Source organism: Pseudomyrmex gracilis, unplaced genomic scaffold (assembly GCF_002006095.1).
Source record: "Pseudomyrmex gracilis isolate BER0280 unplaced genomic scaffold, ASM200609v1 scaffold_185, whole genome shotgun sequence".
NCBI lineage: Eukaryota > Metazoa > Arthropoda > Insecta > Hymenoptera > Formicidae > Pseudomyrmex > Pseudomyrmex gracilis.
Window position 1 is genome coordinate 96,765 of NW_018020769.1, and position 19,378 is coordinate 116,142.

General features: G+C 44.8%; 1 protein-coding gene across 2 annotated transcripts in view; it reads left to right on the plus strand.

The window, feature by feature from the left end:
- The first annotated feature begins 2,172 nt into the window (after positions 1-2,172).
- The window catches only part of LOC109858063 (neuronal acetylcholine receptor subunit alpha-7), a 209,969-nt gene continuing 192,763 nt past the window's right edge, over positions 2,173-19,378 (plus strand). For both annotated transcript variants that reach the window (XM_020434952.1, XM_020434951.1), the window contains exons 1-2: positions 2,173-3,240; positions 5,041-5,627. In XM_020434952.1, the coding sequence (XP_020290541.1) occupies positions 5,489-5,627 (139 nt within the window). In that variant the 5' untranslated portion in view covers positions 2,173-3,240; positions 5,041-5,488. The remainder of the gene's footprint in view (positions 3,241-5,040; positions 5,628-19,378) is intronic.

Genomic DNA, 19,378 nt, shown 5'->3' on the forward strand with positions numbered 1-19,378 from the left:
CTATGCTATTATTGCGTGAAATCAATGAGTAAATTTGATGAATAAATAAATTTCGTTGATTAAAAAAATTATACCGCGGACGCGAGAAGGCGTGCTTGTCAAACTTCTGAATGTTATTTTATATTCATGAGTCGGACTCTCTTTCTCTCTTTCTCTTTAAAGATCTCTAGTATAATATTTAATTTTGCATTCTGATAAATATTAGCTGGTATTAATATATTACCCAAACGATGAAAATAATAGATCAAATACAATCGGGTTAATATAAAAAATATAGTACATGTATTAAAAGAAATTTTGTTACAAGAAAATGCAATGTAGAAAATCTGTATCGGAAAATCTGTTTTCTCGACTAGAATTTACTTACCTGAGAATAATATTCATATACGGGCAAGTAATAAAACATTGTAACATAACTGTAATATAGTCGGTATAATATTATCTGTTGTAAACAATTTAGATTCACTTCATTTTCATGACTCGATCGAACAGTTCGAGAACGAGTACTAAAGTCAATTGCCGAATAGAAATGTCAAAAAACGAGACTACTTTATTTTTATTTTATGAAACAAATTTTGCAATAAAAATATGTTTCGAACAATTTATTAAAATTGAGAGTTTTATCAGCTTGTGATATCTTGGTTTCTTGGGTGTAGTTTTCGTACTTCACAGCTGTTGATAAAGAGACTGTCTGTTCAGATCAGTTCACTAAATCTTGTATCACCAAGAGAGAGAAAGAGAGAGAGAGAGAGAGAGAGAGAGAGAGAGTAAGAGAGGGAATAAGAGAAATAATATTTAATTAAATAACAATATATAATGAAACAGTATAAATAACAATATAAATAACAATATCACAAGCATTTCCCAATCATTTTTGATATTTTAGTTTATATGTGCGTCGTTTTACTTAAAAACACAGTTTATTTTATTTATAGTTTGTTATCATATATTTAATTTATGTTTGTACACATTGCGAGTTATGGATTTTTATAAACAGTTTGCAGTAATTATTTACAAAAACTACATAGGATATTTTTATCTTTAAAATTTGAACTAGAAAAATTTTCATTGTATATCATTAGTTCTTAATCGATTTAAAGTTATTCTCTAACCAAAAAAAAGGCAGATCGCTCGTTTGTGTAAATTTATATTGCATTCGACCGTCTTTTTACGTGAAAAACTGCAAAGAAAGCCGTGTTCAGCTCTTTCTTACAAAAACTCTTCTTCTCGGATCTAGGTCCGAGCGCGCTAAAACACCTCACAATATAACATTCTGTCCATCCATCAACTATCCATTCAAGCGGCTCCGTCTTAGACACACGTTTTCTCGGCAACTTCGAAAACAATCGATTCATCTGTCAACTCTCTAGCATCCTTCCGTGCTCTACTTATCTCCCTATCGTGTCGGCACCCTCTCTCTCTCTCTCTCCGTACACCGAAACTATGCCGTCCCTGGGATCTCGACCACCGAGGCTAATCCCCCTTGGCGGACTTGGACCATGCTCCAGCATCGTTTGCGACGGTCGCGATGGAATCAACGCACACCCTCGTACGCGCACTTACCCTTGAGAGAGAGAAGGCGACAATAAGGATGAGAAAGAGGAGGAGTGAGCGAGAAAGACAGAGAGAATAAGTGAGAGAGAGAGAGAGAGAGAGAGAGAGAGAGAGAGAGAAAGGAAGGAGGTAGAGTGAGCGCGCAACACACGGCAACGGCCGTGAGCTACGGGAGATCGCAAGGGGATGGCCGGGGGTAAGAGAGATGAAGCATGCGGCGCGTGACGGCTGCTCGAGAAAGATGAGACGAGTTCTCCGGTAGTGGGCACAATATTGATCTGTGGGGTGGGCTTCGGGGATGCTGTCCTCCGGCACTCTCCTCCGCCCCCGTGCCGCCTTCTCACTGCCCCTCGAACCCCGCGGTATCACCCCCCTTACGCCTTCGTATCCCCCGGTTCTACTCCCTCGGCATTCGCGAATGTAGTGGGGGCCACGCTGGTTGCGTGCTGGTCCAGTCCGCAGCCTCCCGCGAAATCGTGGTGGGAACTGAAGGTGGCTGCGGGAGTTAGGGGCGGCAGAGAGGACAGGGTTGCTCCGAAGGTGGAGGTGGCGGAAGAGGGTTATGCTCATTGTGGGGAGCGCTCCTCGCGCCTATATCGCGCCGGCTGCGAGTCGCGAGAGCTCGACCGGCAGTTCCGTACACGACTCTCGAACCGCCTCCTTTTTCAGGAGTTTCGGTTTCCGTTTCGGACACTTGTTCGCGCAAAAAACGAGACGGTTTTCTCTATCCCCCCATTTTCGCCTAATCCCCATATTTCTCTTTCTCTCTCTCTTTCTCTCTCTCTCTCTCGCTCTCTTTCTCTCTCTCGCTCTTGCTCTCTCTCTCTCTTTCTCTCTCTCTCTCTTCTCTTTTCATCTCTCTTGAGTTTTGTGTCACCTGTTTCCCCCCGTTTCTTCGATCTTCTGTCATTTCCCTTCAACCGCCGCCATAGTTCGACGCGAGTTGCCACGTTTGAACTTCGCGGCGTACACGTACCGTGTACGCGAAGCTTGTACGGAAAGTTGCGCGTATATTCTTATTATTCGTGCTCGCCGTCGTCGACGATCGTCGTCGCCGGATTACCGCTCGCGTTTATTGCATTTCGCTTGTGTTTGAATCACCCCGAAGTGCGCGATGCAAATTACAACCGTGTACACCATGAGGGGAACAACGTCGTCGAACAAACACGGATAAGGGAGAAACGAAGAAGAAACGGAAAGTGGAGCAACGTAGGCGAGGCGGATGGGAGTGCGTAGAAAAAAGAGGGACAGATGCAACAGGACAAGAAGGGCGACGATGGTGAATACGCGGGAGTGCACGTTCGCGCGAACGCGTGATCCCTTCTGAAGATGTACAGAGAGTGCGATAATAGAAGTGTTATAAAATAAGAGAAGAAATTGGGAAGAGAGCAAAGTAGAAGAAAACAAAAAAAAAAAAAACGCGCGAGCGAGCGAGCGAGCGAGAAAACCGCGAACGAGAGAACGGTGAATTTTCGTTGTCTACGTGGAACGCGCTTCGGTGGCAGAGGGAGCAGCCACGCTACGCGTTCGAAGTTGCCTGGATACCGGGCAACACCGTGTTGCGCTCCGGTGAAGTAGGAAGCAGCGAAGGAGGCGGAGGTGGTGGTGCTGCTTCGTGAGAGATGGAACGCGCGGTAGACTGTAGCGAGACGAGGAAGACGATCATCGGCCAGGCCGCGAACGCAGGTCCGTAGTGCTGCCAAGAGTCACGGATAGCACATCCGCGCCCCTCTCGTAGTTCGTTTGGAAGGAGAGAGAGAGAGAGTGTGTGTGTGTGTGTGTGTATGTGTGTGTGTGGGCATAGGTCGGAAATCGCAACAGCGTGCTCGCGAGGAGCCAACTGCAAAAAGTATCGCGGCGTCGTTCGCGGCGTTACGAACGCTCGTCTATATCGCAGAACCGATACTTCCTGTTTCGCCGAGTTTCTAAGACACAACGAACTTGTATCCGTGGTGGGTGTTTCTCGCGTGAGAGTTCTTTTTTTTTTTTTATTGCGCGAGAGAATTTTCCAAAAAAAAGCCTCCCCGGCGGAGTAGACAATTGTCGTTTCTGGTCTTGCGGCGGTGTTTCGCGCGAGAAATTCCGATCGCATTGTCGACATGGCGGGTGCGAGCGAGTAATAAAGTGAGCCCCGATGTGCCGGTTGAGAACGGGGTGAGAGTACTCGTAACGACGGACGCCGCCGCGTGGGGGAGAACGGGAGCCGTTCGGCTAGCGAGAGAAAGCGTCGTTTAGTCGCAACGGACACCTGTAAACCGGGCACGAATTCTCCGAGGGAATTCTCGGATCCTCTATTTCCTAGTGATACGTTTCGTTCCCGTATATAACGCGAATCCGTACGCGGAACGGAACAGCGTGAAAAATATCGATTGCGCATTTCGCGGATGTAACACGCTCGTGTTGTATCGACTAGCGCAATAAGACGCGGAGAGCGCGTCAAAAAACTTCGCAGACGTCGTTTCCTGCAAGATTAAAACTCGCGCCTTTTGTTGCTCGCGAGTTGTTGCGACACAATGGGAAAAAAATTGCTACCTGTGTCGGTAGGTGGAAATCCGCGCGCGTAATGGCGTTGCCATTTAATGCGTTTACTCCCTCGCTCGCGAGTCCGATAAATAGGTCATCGTAACGTCGGAATTGTGATCAATGACTGGTCGGTCGTCTCGGAGAGAGAATTTCTAATTAATTCGGGTATTTTTGTCGCGTAAAATAAAAAATAAAAAAAAAAAAAGAGGCTCTTTATCATTCGTCCGATCGAATGCGCGTGCAAAAAGTACGCGCGCGAGAAGAAAAAAGATATATTGCTTAGATCCAGTCGGAATTTTCAATGAGACACAGAAAAAACAATTTTACAACCAAGGATTCCGTGAATTTGTACACGCTACTTTTTACAAATATATTAATAATTCATTTGGTATCACCGGAAAAAATGGTGATAAAATTTACGGTAATGGAGCCCGGCGAAAACCGATCGTCCTTAGTCGCGGCACGTCTTTCCAAGGGGAATAGAAAGAAGAAATCTTTCCTTTCGCCTGATAGTGAAATAGTAAATCAGTCGCGGCTACGCTTGTAAATCATCCGAGTCTTCGATGCTCTCGTGTAACAGTGTCGCGAATGTATGATATTATATACATAAAAAAAAAAGAATCGCAACAAATAGCAGTTGTATTCAACTTGAAGTGTTTTCATTCCGCTTGTGTTTTACGACGATCAGTACGCGTTTAACACACATCAGTTCCAATATAAACAACTTCAATGTCGATTAAACCCTATCCTGATTTTGGAAATTATCTTGTTGTTGTACTTCTTGTTATTGTAACTTCTATCAACGACATAAACACTCACGTCTCACATATATTTTTGTCAGCAGTAGATAGTGCGTTGACGCGTTATATCGCGCGTGATTTCGAGACGAGAGAGATAACAGGCGCGATAACTTGGTTGTTGTTTTTTTCTCACGCACGTACGAAATCCATTATTACTTTTTAGGATCTTTCGCGAGAATGTTCGAAACGCATGGGAGCGTCTCTATCGCGCGAACGTAGCGCGTTCTCTCTGCGAGTACGATAAATCGCCACCACCTCGTCACAGCACAGAACGGAGACCTCCTCGCGAACACGCACGTAACCGCGGAGCGCAGAAGAACGCTTGGTTATGACGGCGAAGTCGGGAGGTGCGTTAGCGAGGGCATCGTGTATCGATTAGCGAACGATTCGTGCGGAATTGAACTCGACTCGTGACACCTGCATGATGATGATGATGATGATGATGATGATGATGATAATCGGTGACGCAGCGGGCGACAAAGCGCTTCCGGGCGATACTCGCGGCGGTGACCGTTTCATGTAGAGAGAGGTGAACACGCAAAATTTGTGCAGTGCAATCACGACGACGTGGCGCGGCACGTCGGGCTCGCTAGAAGAACATCGGCAAGTCGATGTCGAGCATCAACCTGGATTCGCAAAATTCATCTGCCATGGCGCACCAGACAAGAGGTCTACCGCAGCTGCGAATAAAATTTTATAATACGGTCGCCGTCGTTCTCCAACTCGTCTTGCTCACAGTTCTACCTCAAGGTAAGACCCGATATCAACGTATATGCATATATTTACGATTTTTTTTTTTTTTTTTATTGTTTACGTTTTTGTTTCTCTTTTAATGAAATCGGACGGATAATATTTTCTCGAAATGAAAATATTGCGATGGGAGGAAGTTATAAATCTTGCGGACGCGATTCGCAACAACGAGAGGCGGACACGTCTATCGGTTGCGAAGATACATAGCGGATAGTAGGTAACTGATCAATCTATTCTGGCCGGAATTGAAAAGATACAAACAAAATATGTACCGCGAACACGCTTCAGACGTGTGACCGTAAAATATCGTCGGAATTAGAACGGATATTATTATAAACACGTTGTCGCCTCAAGGACGCCTTGCATCGAGTCGATTTTTACGCGCGACGCGACTTTGATCGGTGGTCCTGTCGCCTCGTTCGGCTATTCTGATGTGAAAGTTCGAAAATAAATTTAGACGAAATACATAATTTATAACAGAGCGACAATTCCACCTGGCTGCATTCTAACGCCATCTTCCACGTTATTAGCGGGACGCGTTGCTAAGAAATCGTCACCCTCGCCCTCGGGTTTTATTCAACTTGAAAGTTTTTTCGTCGAAGTAACAACCGCACTTCGTCACCCACACTTCATTTGCGCTAGACGCGTGGTTTAATTAATATATAAGCGCACGTGGGAAGTGTGTGTTTCTGTTTATATAATTTGCGCGTAACTAATTACGCCTAAAAGTGACGTGCACGTACGCGTATATAATAAATCGGTTCGTCAATCATAATTACGGACGACGCGGTGTTCGGTAACAGTGTGCAACGTATAATAGAATCACCGCAACCACGGGTGTGCGCCGGGCGAAGAGGGTGCGACCTGCCATCACGGCGCATCGTCGCCCGACCGCGACAAAACTGCATTTCGTTCGGTCAACGAAGTTTCGGAGCTGTACCGCGGATGCAACTCGCCGGCGCGGAATTAGATCGCGCGATTTGAGAAACTCCCTCGCTCCTTTGGAAAAACATCGACGTGTCACGCGGACACGGCCAACTTTTGCCCGTGATGTCTCGAAGGTTTTTCCCTTCCCTTCGCAAATTCTACGACGTTGATCTCCGCGGTAACGGGCTTAGAAATCTCTAACTCGACGTCGATTTTTCAAGACAATTTTTATCTCTATGTTGTTCGAGAGACGCGGCGGATACAAAAACAAAAAAAAAAAAAAAAATCATACGTTACCTCGTGCGTTTAGAAGTTCCGTCTCTGATTGATCCCACGACTGAATTTTTCTTTTTTTCTTTTTCTTGTTTTTTTGTTTTTTTAAGGAAGAGAGATTTTGAAAAATTATTACGAATTTTGTGCAAATTATGTGACACAGTCAAGAAAGGAGATGGAAAAGAAACATTTACATTGTCTGGAATATTTATATTGTCTAGAAAAATATATGATATGACTCTGAAGTTGGACCTGTTTCTTCCGGGACTTCCGGGAAAAGCAAACACGGAAAAGTTAAGGGACACGACTCGGGCAGGAAAATGTGTGCGCGAAGTTATAAGTCAACGAAAATATCACAGTTTCCGCGATAAACATTCCGCGAAAGCGAAATATCGCGCGACGATTGAACTCGGCGCGATCGTTCGGGCGGATGTTATAAACTGCCGGATTTGAAGTCCAAAATTTATTGGTTCGTTGAAGTCGGGGAGACATTAATATCCCTTCGCCCGTCGTCGCTCGTGTGTTAAAGGTCGCTCGACGCGCGCGTGTGCGCGCGCGCGCACGCGATAAGATCTTTCCGATAATCTGGGCGTGTTGTAAGCGCTTCACAAATTTTCGTGGATGTGTACATCTTGTCCATTTATAGTATTCCCCGTCAGCCTAGATATCAGACATGTAAAAAAGTCACGTGCTATTTCCACCGTGTGTCGTAACTCTCGCGTACGTGTGTGTCATGAAAATAGGACTTGTACCGATCGCGTTACAACTAACAACCAACTTGTATTAGCCGTTGCTCGCTGCTTTTGTGATTCTCTCTTTCTCTTTTTTCTTCTGTATCTCTATGAAATACTTGGAAAATTCCTTCCGTTCTGTTTTTCGTTATCAACCTGCTGCGGTGCGATCCTTGCCGATCGATCATTGCCTCACTCGCCCTCATTGCGTCTGGTGTCAGTCGTAAATCAATCAATGCGCTAAGTGGAAAACGATGAGCAGCTTTCTCTGTTCTTTCTCACCCTGTTCTTTTCTTCCCGCGCGTTCCCGATTTAATTTCCACGGAGAGTCTGTTCGGACTCACCTGGCACACTGATGTAAAATTCACTCATTGTGTTGTTTTGTTTTACGATACGGCGGTCGGTGATCTGATCTGTGCGGCCAGCGTGCACATTTATTTTCGGCGGCTCACACATTTCTTCGTGAAGTCCGAGAGATTACGCGACACGCGCGGTAATAAGTCGGTTCGATTTATCGCCGGTTTCGCGCGAGAGAGATATTTCTCTTATGGGGAAGCTCGATTTCAGAGAGCGGCTTTCGCACACAGCCTCCTTTTTTCCCCCCTTCGAGCTCCCCCAGTTCTCGCTCTCTCCCGACCGTCGTTACCGATCGCCGACCGATCGTGAGTTATTCCCGGATGAGCGAGGAAAAAGCCTCCCCTAACGCGAAACTGCCGCGGGCACTGCGTATTTTTCCACGTTATACGCTTTACGTCGGCCGATGGCTGTTTCTCAATTACCGTATAACTCGGGCGGAAAGAGCAGGTCCCCCGAATGCGCTTCCGAAGAGGTTGCTCTTCAAAATACTGCACCCGTGTTCTCTCTTAATGAGCAACGTGTGCCACTTGCGCGCTGAATGTGTGTATCACGTGAGACTCTCTTTTACTCTCTTGCTTTAGAACGCAATTAGAATTCTACTGTTTCAGCAGGAAATTTTTAATGCGATTTCTCACAAAAGAAAAATTATTAGATTTTGTCACAGACTAAACGAACGAATGTAAGAGCGTCACTTGTGCGATTTTTTTGACGTTATCACGCGCGTGTGTGTGTGTGTGTGTATTACGCGCGTGTTTTTTTAATTCTCGGGATTGTATTGCGGAATGTATATCGATAGGATATTAAAAGGCAATGAAGAAATTAGTGTTGTTTGATCGTCCGTTCGACAGAATGAAGTCGACAGTCGATCAGATTTAATATCAAATTGATTAGCCGTGAAGCGATGTCGACGACTCGTCGTCTATGAGGTGATCGAATTCGAACTGCCGATGGGTACTTTTTTTTTTTTTGTTATTTTGTTGAGACTTATAACGGAAGGTATATAATATATATTTTTTTTATATAGATAAATACTTAGAACATGGAATATACGGTGAGATGTTCTTGGAAAACGTTTCAACAAAAATAGTTAATGCATCGTTGTTCGAGGAAATAGCTTCTCTCCCTTTCTCTCTCTTTTGCGTTCGCTCATACAAAATACCCCGCTTTGCAATAATCAGTTTCAAAGTTCCGACGAAGTAATCTGCGATCGATGCCCCAGAAAGCATCGCGGACGCGGAAAAACGTCGAAGGGAGGGCGGAAGTCAGTCTTCGTTAAAATTTCAGAATGTTCCGCCGGGGATTACGTTCCAGCAGCGTGTTCGTTTAACGCGTCGGGGCCCGGGCGCTTTACTGTCACTGGTTGAGCACCACGGCTGTCGGATATCGAGATTTTTACATTGCGCGTATTGCGCCGCAACGGAGCAAGAGACGACGCCTATATACCGTTGATATCGATTCTCGAACTCGAAACGCGCGCGCTTCTCTCTCTCTTTCTCTCTCTCTCTCTCTCTCTATCTCTTTCTCTCTTTCTCGTGCACGCGCAAGCTCGTATACACGAGTGTTAATGGAAAAAAATAATTTTGTCGCGTGAGACTTTTCTTTAGTTTCTTGTTGAAACTTTGAGAATCGAGCTTAGAATTTTGTCGCAAATGTCTGCGCGCGGGATCAGCGTGAGATTCGCGCGCGACGGTTATTGAAATCACATCGATGAGAGTGGAAAGACCGCATTGATTCCGCGTTAAGATTTAATTCGATTGCATTTCGATTCGCAATGTTTTCGTGCGCAATGTAGCGCGTTCCGATAATTAAAATGTGCGACTGTGATTTATGATGATTGTAATTTAGCGTTCGATGTGGGCGAAGGTAGAGAATGCGCGCGCGCTGCTTTCTGCATCGTGTAATTGCCAATGCCCTCATTATATCACGGGAACGGAGATGAAAACTCGCAATTTCATCGGATATATCAGTTGATATCGTACGAGGTTAACCGCCATGATTTGATACACGAGATAAAAACAAAAAAAAAAGAAGTCATGAAATTGTAGTTACGCGCAATCGTTGATGTTGTTGCCTCTCGTGTGCGTATCAACGTTTATTTATTGAACCTTCATTATCAGAAATATTTCACGCGGGTGCGGGTCAATTGCAAACTTTGAGATAGAAGTATTATTATTACCAAAATCAAATAACTCTGAACTTTTTCGTATAAAAAAAAAAAAGTTTAACATTTACACACATATCCGGTGTCCATTAGCACACATTACAAATTGGTATAGATTGTAAAAGCTTAATGTTTGTTCTCGTAACACTGCAATGAAATAGAACCCGGTTGTTGGATTAATAATTCAACGTCTGGTTGGCTTTTGCCTGGATGAATTATGAGCTTGTGTAAAATATTTCATTAATATTCTATAAAATGTACGTATATATATATATATATATATATATATATGTACTGAACAAAAGGAGGAAAGAGAGAACAAAAGAGAAAGATATTGTTCCTAATGTTGACTCTCAGTTTATACACATCTATCCGCCCTCTCGTGTATACGCCACGCGAATAAACAAAACATAACAACAAGTTACGGATAATTGGGTACCTCGTATGTATTTTTTCTAATGTGTTTGATTAAAGTTTTTCTTTTATTAAAGTGAGAAGCAGAGAGAGAGAGAGAGAGAAAGAAAGAGATTACATCAGAGATCGTGTGCTGTAATTTTCTAGATAGAAAGACACGCGCATGTGAGAGTTGAGGTCATCATGCGGAGGTGTGTCGGCGCAAATTTCATTACTTTCACAAGATGCATGATGAAGCTCGATAAAGTACCTATCGGCGCAATACAAACGGCGTTCCCGCGAGAGATCGAATCGCGGCGCATATTCGAATTAACTTTGCGCGGACGATGCATTATCTCGAAAGCGCGCGTAAATTTGTCTGCCGAAAGTTTGCGACCCACGATCCCCGGGGCCGGGAGAAGAGATAAAGAGAGACAGAGAGGTAAGAGACTGGTCGCCCACGAGAATATCAAGATGATTTATAATCCGTCATAAAAGCGGATACTCCCGGGAGACGCGGTTAGAGAACGCCGCAGCATCTTCATCATTTCGGGTCGGGTTGCCGTGGGACGCGCGCGTGGAGATTTTCGGGAAGTACACGTACAAGACCCGTACCCTTCCCTTCCCGCCCTTTCGTGCTACATCCCATGCACCGATCTGTTTTATTTAAATCACGGCTATCCGTAACGTCGACAATTTAGTTTTCGGCTCTTTTAATGGTGATTTATCGCCGGCTCGGTCTGGCCGGTCCGCTTTTCGCAATTTAGTTCCGGGGTATCGCGCGCCCAGGAATATTGTGTCTGTCAGGGATAATCGAGTACACATCCCGTATCCCGTGTAACCCCGGCTATGTATGTATGCGATCTGCCTCTCGTCGCAAGTGACGTTTGAATAATAAATAAGATGCGCTTCTCGAGAGATCCGTAATTAATCGGGGCAAACAGCCGCGTGATTGCAATTTTGTGATGTGCGCGCGCGCGCGCATCAGTTTGACGACGTTACCTATATGTACGGGAGATACGCCTGAGGGCGAGCGCGGCGAGATGTGCATATTTACGGTGGTGTTGCGAGAGAAGTTCGTACGGAGTACGGTGGTGGTGTTCCGATGGCGTGTAAGTAGAGTACGAGACGGGATTGTATCTCCAACCGCCATGCAGGCGCCTACCGAAACTTTTTGACGGAGATGTTCTCTGCGAGAACGGGGTTATCCGTATTTACCGTGAGCCAAGCGGCGCGAAGTAAATACGCGAGGACGGCAGGAGCCAGAAGGTCTCCGTCAAAATATTCCTTCCGTTGTTGGATTAAATTTACGAGGATCGCCTCTTCGCGATTGCGAATTTTGACGTCCGCGCGAGTGCCAAGAGTTTCACACACCGCGTGAATCGTATCGTAGTCTCCGGAGACTAAAAAGAATCGCGTATTCTGTAAGATGCCAAACTTCAAAGGTACCCCCTTATGTACCCCGTGCACGGGAACGTCTAGCCACGCAAAAATCTGAATATTATCCTTTGACCCGAATAAATTTGACTTTTCAAGACGTGACGCGCCTCGCCACGACCCCGCCGTTGCGAATGAATGAAACATTTCGTCGGCGAATAAGTGGATTCCGCGAGATGGTATTAGAAATTTGAATTTCTCGGAGAGGAGATGGCCGTGTGCGCGCGCGCGCGACCTCGAAAAGAAAGAGATCTTTCCCCGCTTCTTGATATGCGGAATTTCTCCCGCGAGAAATACAAATATTTTGCGGAATAGATTATTTCGTTGGGCGGAGGCATGGCGGTCTCTCCCTTTATCTTAAAATTAGGCTGTCGTTCTCACGTCAAGGCAATCCGCTTTATGGCGCGGGATGATTGAAATTTTCCACGCGTACGTTTACTTTGTAATACTAAAATCCTCTATATTACGATCTACTATCTCTGTCTCTTTCTCTCTCTCTCTCTCTCTCTCTCTCTCTCTCTCTCTCTCTGTCGACTTTGTCAACGTTTCACAAGGAAACGTTTGTTATCACTCACAGAGTCGTATTGCTATATAGGAACTAGCAGAAGCTATTTGCGCTTAAATCTCTATTTATTGTTCAAAATGGGCTTTCTGAGTTTGACAGGCAGTAGGAATCGGTAGTTTCTCCGGTTTATATTGAAAACAATTCTGCCTGCGGATGTCTCGCGACTAAATTGTTGCTTTGAAGTTTCTGATATAGAGCGAATCGGCGCTATCAGTCGCTTGCGTTTCCATTAAGCTCGCGAGCAGTCGAATTGTACATCTCTCTCTCTCTCTCTCTCTCTCTCTCTCTCTCTTTCTCTCTTTCTCTCTATCTCTGTCTGGGATTTCAGATTCTGAGTGATCAAAGTGACGTAGCCAATCTCATGTAAATGCGAAAGTAATCGAAGCTGAGACGCTGCGTGATTCAGATAATACCAATCGTGTACACGAATGTAGTCAATATTAGTTTCGATTCTTTTGAAGAAAAGACCGGGACAAACTGCATTAACCGAATCGCGCGCTCGATTGTGCAATCATCGATACGTCATAATCGCTCACGGCTGCAGGTACACGTGTCGCATCGAATTTCTGTCATAGAATCCCCATTTCGATCGCTCTGCGTTTTTCCTGTTTTCTCTTCCTTTTTCTCTACCTCTCTTTCAATTCGTTTACTTTGTCTACTCCCTTTGAACGTACACAGACAAAATGCGGTACAGAACGATCAATTTTTAAACGTACAAGAATTATAATTTTTTTTTTTTTTTTATTACATTTTTATTTCATTTGTGTTGGAAAAATTTCACCCTCAAAACTATTACGTTCTTTATAAATAAGTCCGTTCTTTTTTTTTGTGCCAACCGGACTGTGTGTGTCTGTGTGGATTTAAGAAAGAGCGAGTCGTCTTACAGAAACTCGAAGTCTCGATATAGCGGGAACCAAAACTCTCTGAGCGAGAGATCCCTTTTATTTTTTAATTAGGCTCCGACGTGAACGACGCGTTGCCTCACTAATTACTCTGTCCAACAATTCCCGGCGAATGAGTAAGCAGCTCCCACCTCGAGACCTGTCGTTCTCGTTGTCGCGAAGCTTATTCAGTTACGAACAATCACCCGACGAATAAACGACTCCGCGCGGCTCTGGGAGTATTAATCTGCATGATGGTATCTGCTCGCTTTATATGATATACAGCAATGAATCTAATATAATCTCCGAGGATATAATATTCAGAGATAGATTGTCGTCGCACCGAGACTGTGTTTTATTAAGATTCTCTCGCGCACATTTATATTATCGTTTCGCCATACAATACGACGGCAATGTTTCGTGACAATATGATAAACACTAGTTTATTATGTGAAGAAGAGAGTATGATGCAGGAGTTATAATATTTCCGTCAGAAAAATCGCATTAATTCGCGCGTATCGAATAATAAGATTTGTTTTTATTCCCCCCGCACTGGTTCACAGTCTCTTTTTTTCTTCATATTGGAAGGAAAAAGATAGACTGTGAACTAGCGCAGCGTCAAGTGCAGGGAAATAAAACAAAATCTAATGTTTCTCCCACTAGTCTTTTTTTTTTTTTTTTTTTTTTTATTCTCGTTGCAACCGAAATATCGTTCGATTGACTTAAATATAAGTAGACCAAACAATTTGAGACTCGCAAGCGTCACGTTTCCACATTATTGCCGAGTCTATTTACATGATTGCGTTCGAGTTAATCGATCGATTAAAAAGCCCCGGGGCTTTCGGCCTCCGAGTTGAATTTCGTTGAAAATTTAAGGCGCGACAAGAAAGGCGCGCGTTTGTTTGCACTGGAAACTGTTTACGCAGTAGAGGAGAAGAAAATTTTCCATAATCTGATATGCGAGTGCGGTCTCGCGTAAATGACGCTAACACACTGCTTAGCTTTCGTCTCGTCTGTCTGCTCTTATTATTACGACGTTAATCTTCGTTGCCACGTAAATATCTGAGCCGTCAAATATATCCGTCGTGTGACCCCGTTGCGCCATTTAGTCGCCTCACAAGAAAATCTCGTCTTACGACTTAAACGCAATTCTTTTCTTTTTCTTGCGCCCGACTTACCGTTAATTCACAAACAAAAACATCATCGGAAATCTGATGAAACTTTTTCGAGATAAATGATACGGCACAGTAGGTCGTATTCATGGCGTATTTATTACGCTTGTGCGCGCGCGCGCAGTAGTAGAAACCAGCCGAGCCAACAAGTAGTTATGGTCTCCATCTTTTTGCCCGCGAGCGCGGGACAAGGTCGTTACGGTAACCCGCTACGACCCGCGGACCGCCGCATTTCTCTCTCTCTCGTCCTGCATTAGCCGGAGAAGTCCGTTGTTTAAGACGCGTCGTTAGTGTAATTTGCGCTCAAAAAGAAAAAAGGCAAGCTGCGTAGTTTCCCCCGTACATTAGCGACTTTCATCAAAAATTGCGGACCGGACTAATTAAGCCACACCGCATTGTATTGCATTAGAGTTTGCGGGTGCATTGTTAAGAGTCACGAATAAAATTTCAGATTTTGTGGACAGCTTTTCTCCGCGAGCGCACGATTTGTCAGACAGAAAAAATGTTTTATTACCATACATGCGTGTGTATTATTTGTAAAATTTTATATTTCAGATCTGAAGTGTGTCTGTGTGTGTGTGTGTGTGCACGCGCGCGCGCTGATACATTGGCAAGCGTATAGTTTATTTTTATTGTGAGAGAGACTTTAAATCCGACCGGCTATGAGAGTGGAGTATAGACTGCCGGTATAGAGAGATATGGTCTCGTATAGCTCTCGGGATAGGACCTGGCTGGCGTACGCGCGCGCGCATGTAAGGTAAATTGCCTCCTCCCTGTTTCCGAGTATTACGGGCAAAGCAACAGCTGTCGTGTGATACCCCGGTCGAAGTTGCTCGGCCTTCTCTATGAGTTTGCAATCGGGTATCCGAAAAATAAAGGCTAATATGATACAGGTATGGTACACGGGATAATATAGAGCGGCTTATGAAGATGTCGGATATACGACCGGGATTATGCGGTCTCCGAGTCGACCTGTGTCGTTGCACCGCGCAATAGAGGTAAAGCGCCGTGTGACGGAAAAGCGGAGTGCGACAGAAGGAAGATGTCACCGATTTGACCTTACCGCAAATTGTTTCGCAGTTTTTCTCGGAGCGAATTTTTATAAACCGATCTTGATTTTTTTTTTGTAATTTTTGCAAAACCACTTCCAACATATATTTACACTTGTTTGCTTTAAGAGAGATAATTAGAAGATAGTTTTATTTATACGAGAGAAAATTTTTTTTTTTTTTACGCGCAATACGAAACAGAGTGCGCAATTCGACACCTGACTGCCAACAAATCAAGTAATTGCAGAATTTTGTTTCGTTTTTGAAAATTTGTTTTGTGCAGAGAAGATACAGTTACCGAGTAATTAACTTGGCAATTGACTTTTTCTGTCAATTATATTGAGATGTTTAAAACTTTTAAAAAGGCAGCACGTGCGTGATAAGATAATCGCTGCTTTAATTAAACACTCGATACCGTGTAATTAACGCGAGCGATGATTCTCTGAAACGAGTCACAAGACGCGCGGAGTTTTGTTTCGTCACTTATCGAGCCCGCGAGTTCTCGAGGGTAGTAGTAGTTCTCGAGGATCGAAACCGCCGTTAGTTTCTGCCAGTTAGACAACGTTGTCAGGGGCGACAAGACGGGGCTGAAATCGATATACAAGCACATTGAAAACCGTCGGTGAAGTGTGTTTATCCGGGGATGTACCGTAAACTCTTGTGATTTCGAGCAACCAAGGCTGCTTCGATATCCACGGCCTCTTAAACGTCGATGTGCATATACCGGTTGATCCAATAAGGGGGTTGTAAGAAAGAGAGAGAGAGAGAGAGGGAGAGGGAGGGGAACGAAGAGAGCAGAGAAACATCTATCGCTGTGAGATCCGGCGGCGTCTCATCTGGCCACATCTTTTTGTAGTTGTCGATGAAAGATGGCTGAAGAGGATTACACAGACAAATCGAGTCTTGGAGGAGATCTCGAGCGTCTGAGAAAAACACTCCTGCGCTGAAGCACGCCCGACTAAACTCTCTGATTAAGCGATAAAATTATTTTTAAGTGTCAAATATTACTCGTCGCGCGATGAGAATGTGATCGTGGTTGAACAAATCGAATCAATAAATATGCAACATATGAGAAAGAAAAAGAGAGAGAGAGAGAGAGTAAGAGAGAGAAGATTCTTACTAAAAAGAAAAGTAACAAAGTTTGTGAATACACAAACTTTTCACAAGCGCGAGTGCGAGAATCGACTCGCGAGATCACCGAGAGAGGCTAATAAATTTCCGGGTGTTTAACACCCTCGTTGTTGAAATCGCGCGATGCAGCGATTTCGCAATCTCTGTTCGCGCGTAACATTTCTCTCGCCCCGAGATAGAGCGTTAGAGAGATCGTAACCTATGTCGGTCATAAAGTCGCTTGAAGTGCTAGCTCCGCTCACTTTAACGAAACAGAAACAACATCTCTCGCGATCGCCGCGAGCATTACGAGAGCGCAATGCCACGTACAACATCGGCGATTACCGCCACTCGACAAACGGCGGTGTTATATGAATCGCGAACGGCGGTGGTGGATTCTTGCCCGAGCGCGAGTGGGAAGAAGGCTAAGTATGTGTGCGCGCGTGTGTATATGTGGGGCTCGGTGCGTCGGTCGGTAGAATGTGGAGCAGTGTGTCAGAACGACACCCTTTAAAGTGCCGCTCTCGAGAGCGAGTTGTACCCGGGCCGCTTGGCCCTCCGCACTTTCCGTCCCCTTTCACAAAGCGCCGAGACCACCCTTCAACGATGAGGACAACGGCGGACGAACTACTCGCCGACGATCCTGCGCCCTTCTGCTTCCTCACGCCATTCACCCCCTCTGTTCTCCGGGAGTCGTCTCTTTACCTACTCACGGCTCTCTTGCCTACCAATCCCTCATCCTACCCTCGCCTTACCTACATCATCACGAGCAGCTTATCCAACGGCTCACTTTCTCGCTTCACCTTCTGGCTTCTCCCTTATACACTCACTGTTTCTCTCTTCTCATCCCTCACACTCCGACTCGACGGTCTCTTGCCCGTCCTCTCCTTCCCGTCGTCGTCTACCACCGTATGTGTTTCTCTCTTTCCTTCTCTTTCATCTTCCCTTCCCTTTTTTGTTCATCTCGCTTTGTCGCGTGTTCTCTTGTCGGGCCGTCCACCTTCTCTCTTTTTCTCTTACTCTCTTCCCTACCGAGCATCGCCTCCTCGTCCCGCTCGCTCACACTGCCGTCCTCCTCTCTGACTCGCCATCGTCTAACCCGCGCATTGATTTTACCCTACCCACCTTCCTAAGTCCTAGGTCTTCTCCTGGGTAGGTAAACACTCGCGCGGCACAGTGGCGCGCGTTTTGCATCCGCGTGAGCGAACACCACCCATTAACCAACCTCCACCTCATCGCAGCTCTCCGGGGCGATACAACGGGGTGCGCTACCGGCTGTCACAGAATCTTCATCCGAGTAGATACTTCCGCGCGTACTATCGGCTTGAAATAACAAAAAGAAAAAAAAAGAGGATAACATTTGCATTTACTCATTATGTGAAAAAAAAAAACACATTTTTCTCTCTCTCTCTTTCTCTCTCTCTTTTTTTTAAGCGAAATTTTTATATTATATAAAATTCTGTCTGACGCATGCACTTGAGAGAGTGGTCGGCAAACTGAAATGTAAAGGTTAATGTAATATTGTGGCATGTCATGTTCCATTAATTAACTGTCCTGTTAAAAAAGCGAGCGGCTCTCGCAATTAGATTGAGCATCGTTCGATAAAATAGTGAGACCTCTCGATAGTCTCGTAACTGACGGAGAAACGCGCGGAGAGATAGAAAGTATATTATTTTCGCGCGTGCGTGAGTGTAATTGAGATTTCATTTTTATAAAAAATTTATCAACGAAAGAAAGTGCGCCGGCGCACTTGACAGTAGGGTTTAATTGGCAGTTTTCGCTTTTTTTTTTTGTTTTAATGAGGAAATCTAGTTTGGTCGTTTTCCTCAAAACTTCGCGCCGCTCGCTCGCGTAAATTGTTAATTTAAAATCATGCAATCAAGCGCGCGCGCGTGTGTGTATAAGTGCAGTATTTCTCTTCCGCGCTTTCTCTTTTAATGATAATTGCGAGAAATTATCCGAGCGAGAAATTTCACGTAGAGCAGTTGGGAACGTAAGATTTTCTCTCGAGAAGTTGCGGGCTCGACGCAAAACGTATGCCGTAAACTTGCAAAACTTAATATGTCAAAAACTTTCGACGCATTTCGTTAAAAGCATCAGTTCTAACAACTGATATTCCGACCGATACTCTTTATCCGAATATATGCGCCTCGCAACTAAAAATAGCTGCGAGATAGAACAGAGAGGCAAAACAGGGTCAAATACGTAAGAGGATTAACGAGTTTGTAGCGGCTTACCCTTTCAGAGCTGTTAGTCATATTTAATTATCTCGAGCATTGTAAAATTCGCGGGACTTATCTCGCTGCATTAACAGTTCTACACAGCGTGAAACATTGAGATATGATGAAAAACAGATCGGGTTTCTTCATTTTGTGTGTGTGTGTGTGTGTGTTGAAATCGTTCCCGTTCGCGCGCGCGTTCGTAATTAAGAAATACGATTTAGAAAAACGGACAAATGGAAAAACGAGAGAACAAAAACAAAAAAGAAGAGAAGCGCGCTTTCTGGAAGCGTGCCCGCACAATTCATGTAAACAAGCGGTGGATCGTGAACCGGCGCGTTCTTCTCTTTTCCAGATTAAGATAAAATTTGACATAGATGTTTGTGTTTTAAACGCGCGTGCATATCTCGCCGCATAACATGTCGTCGAGTTGTTTTCGTCGTCGGTTGCGATTTTGGCGCGAATCCGTGCGTGCG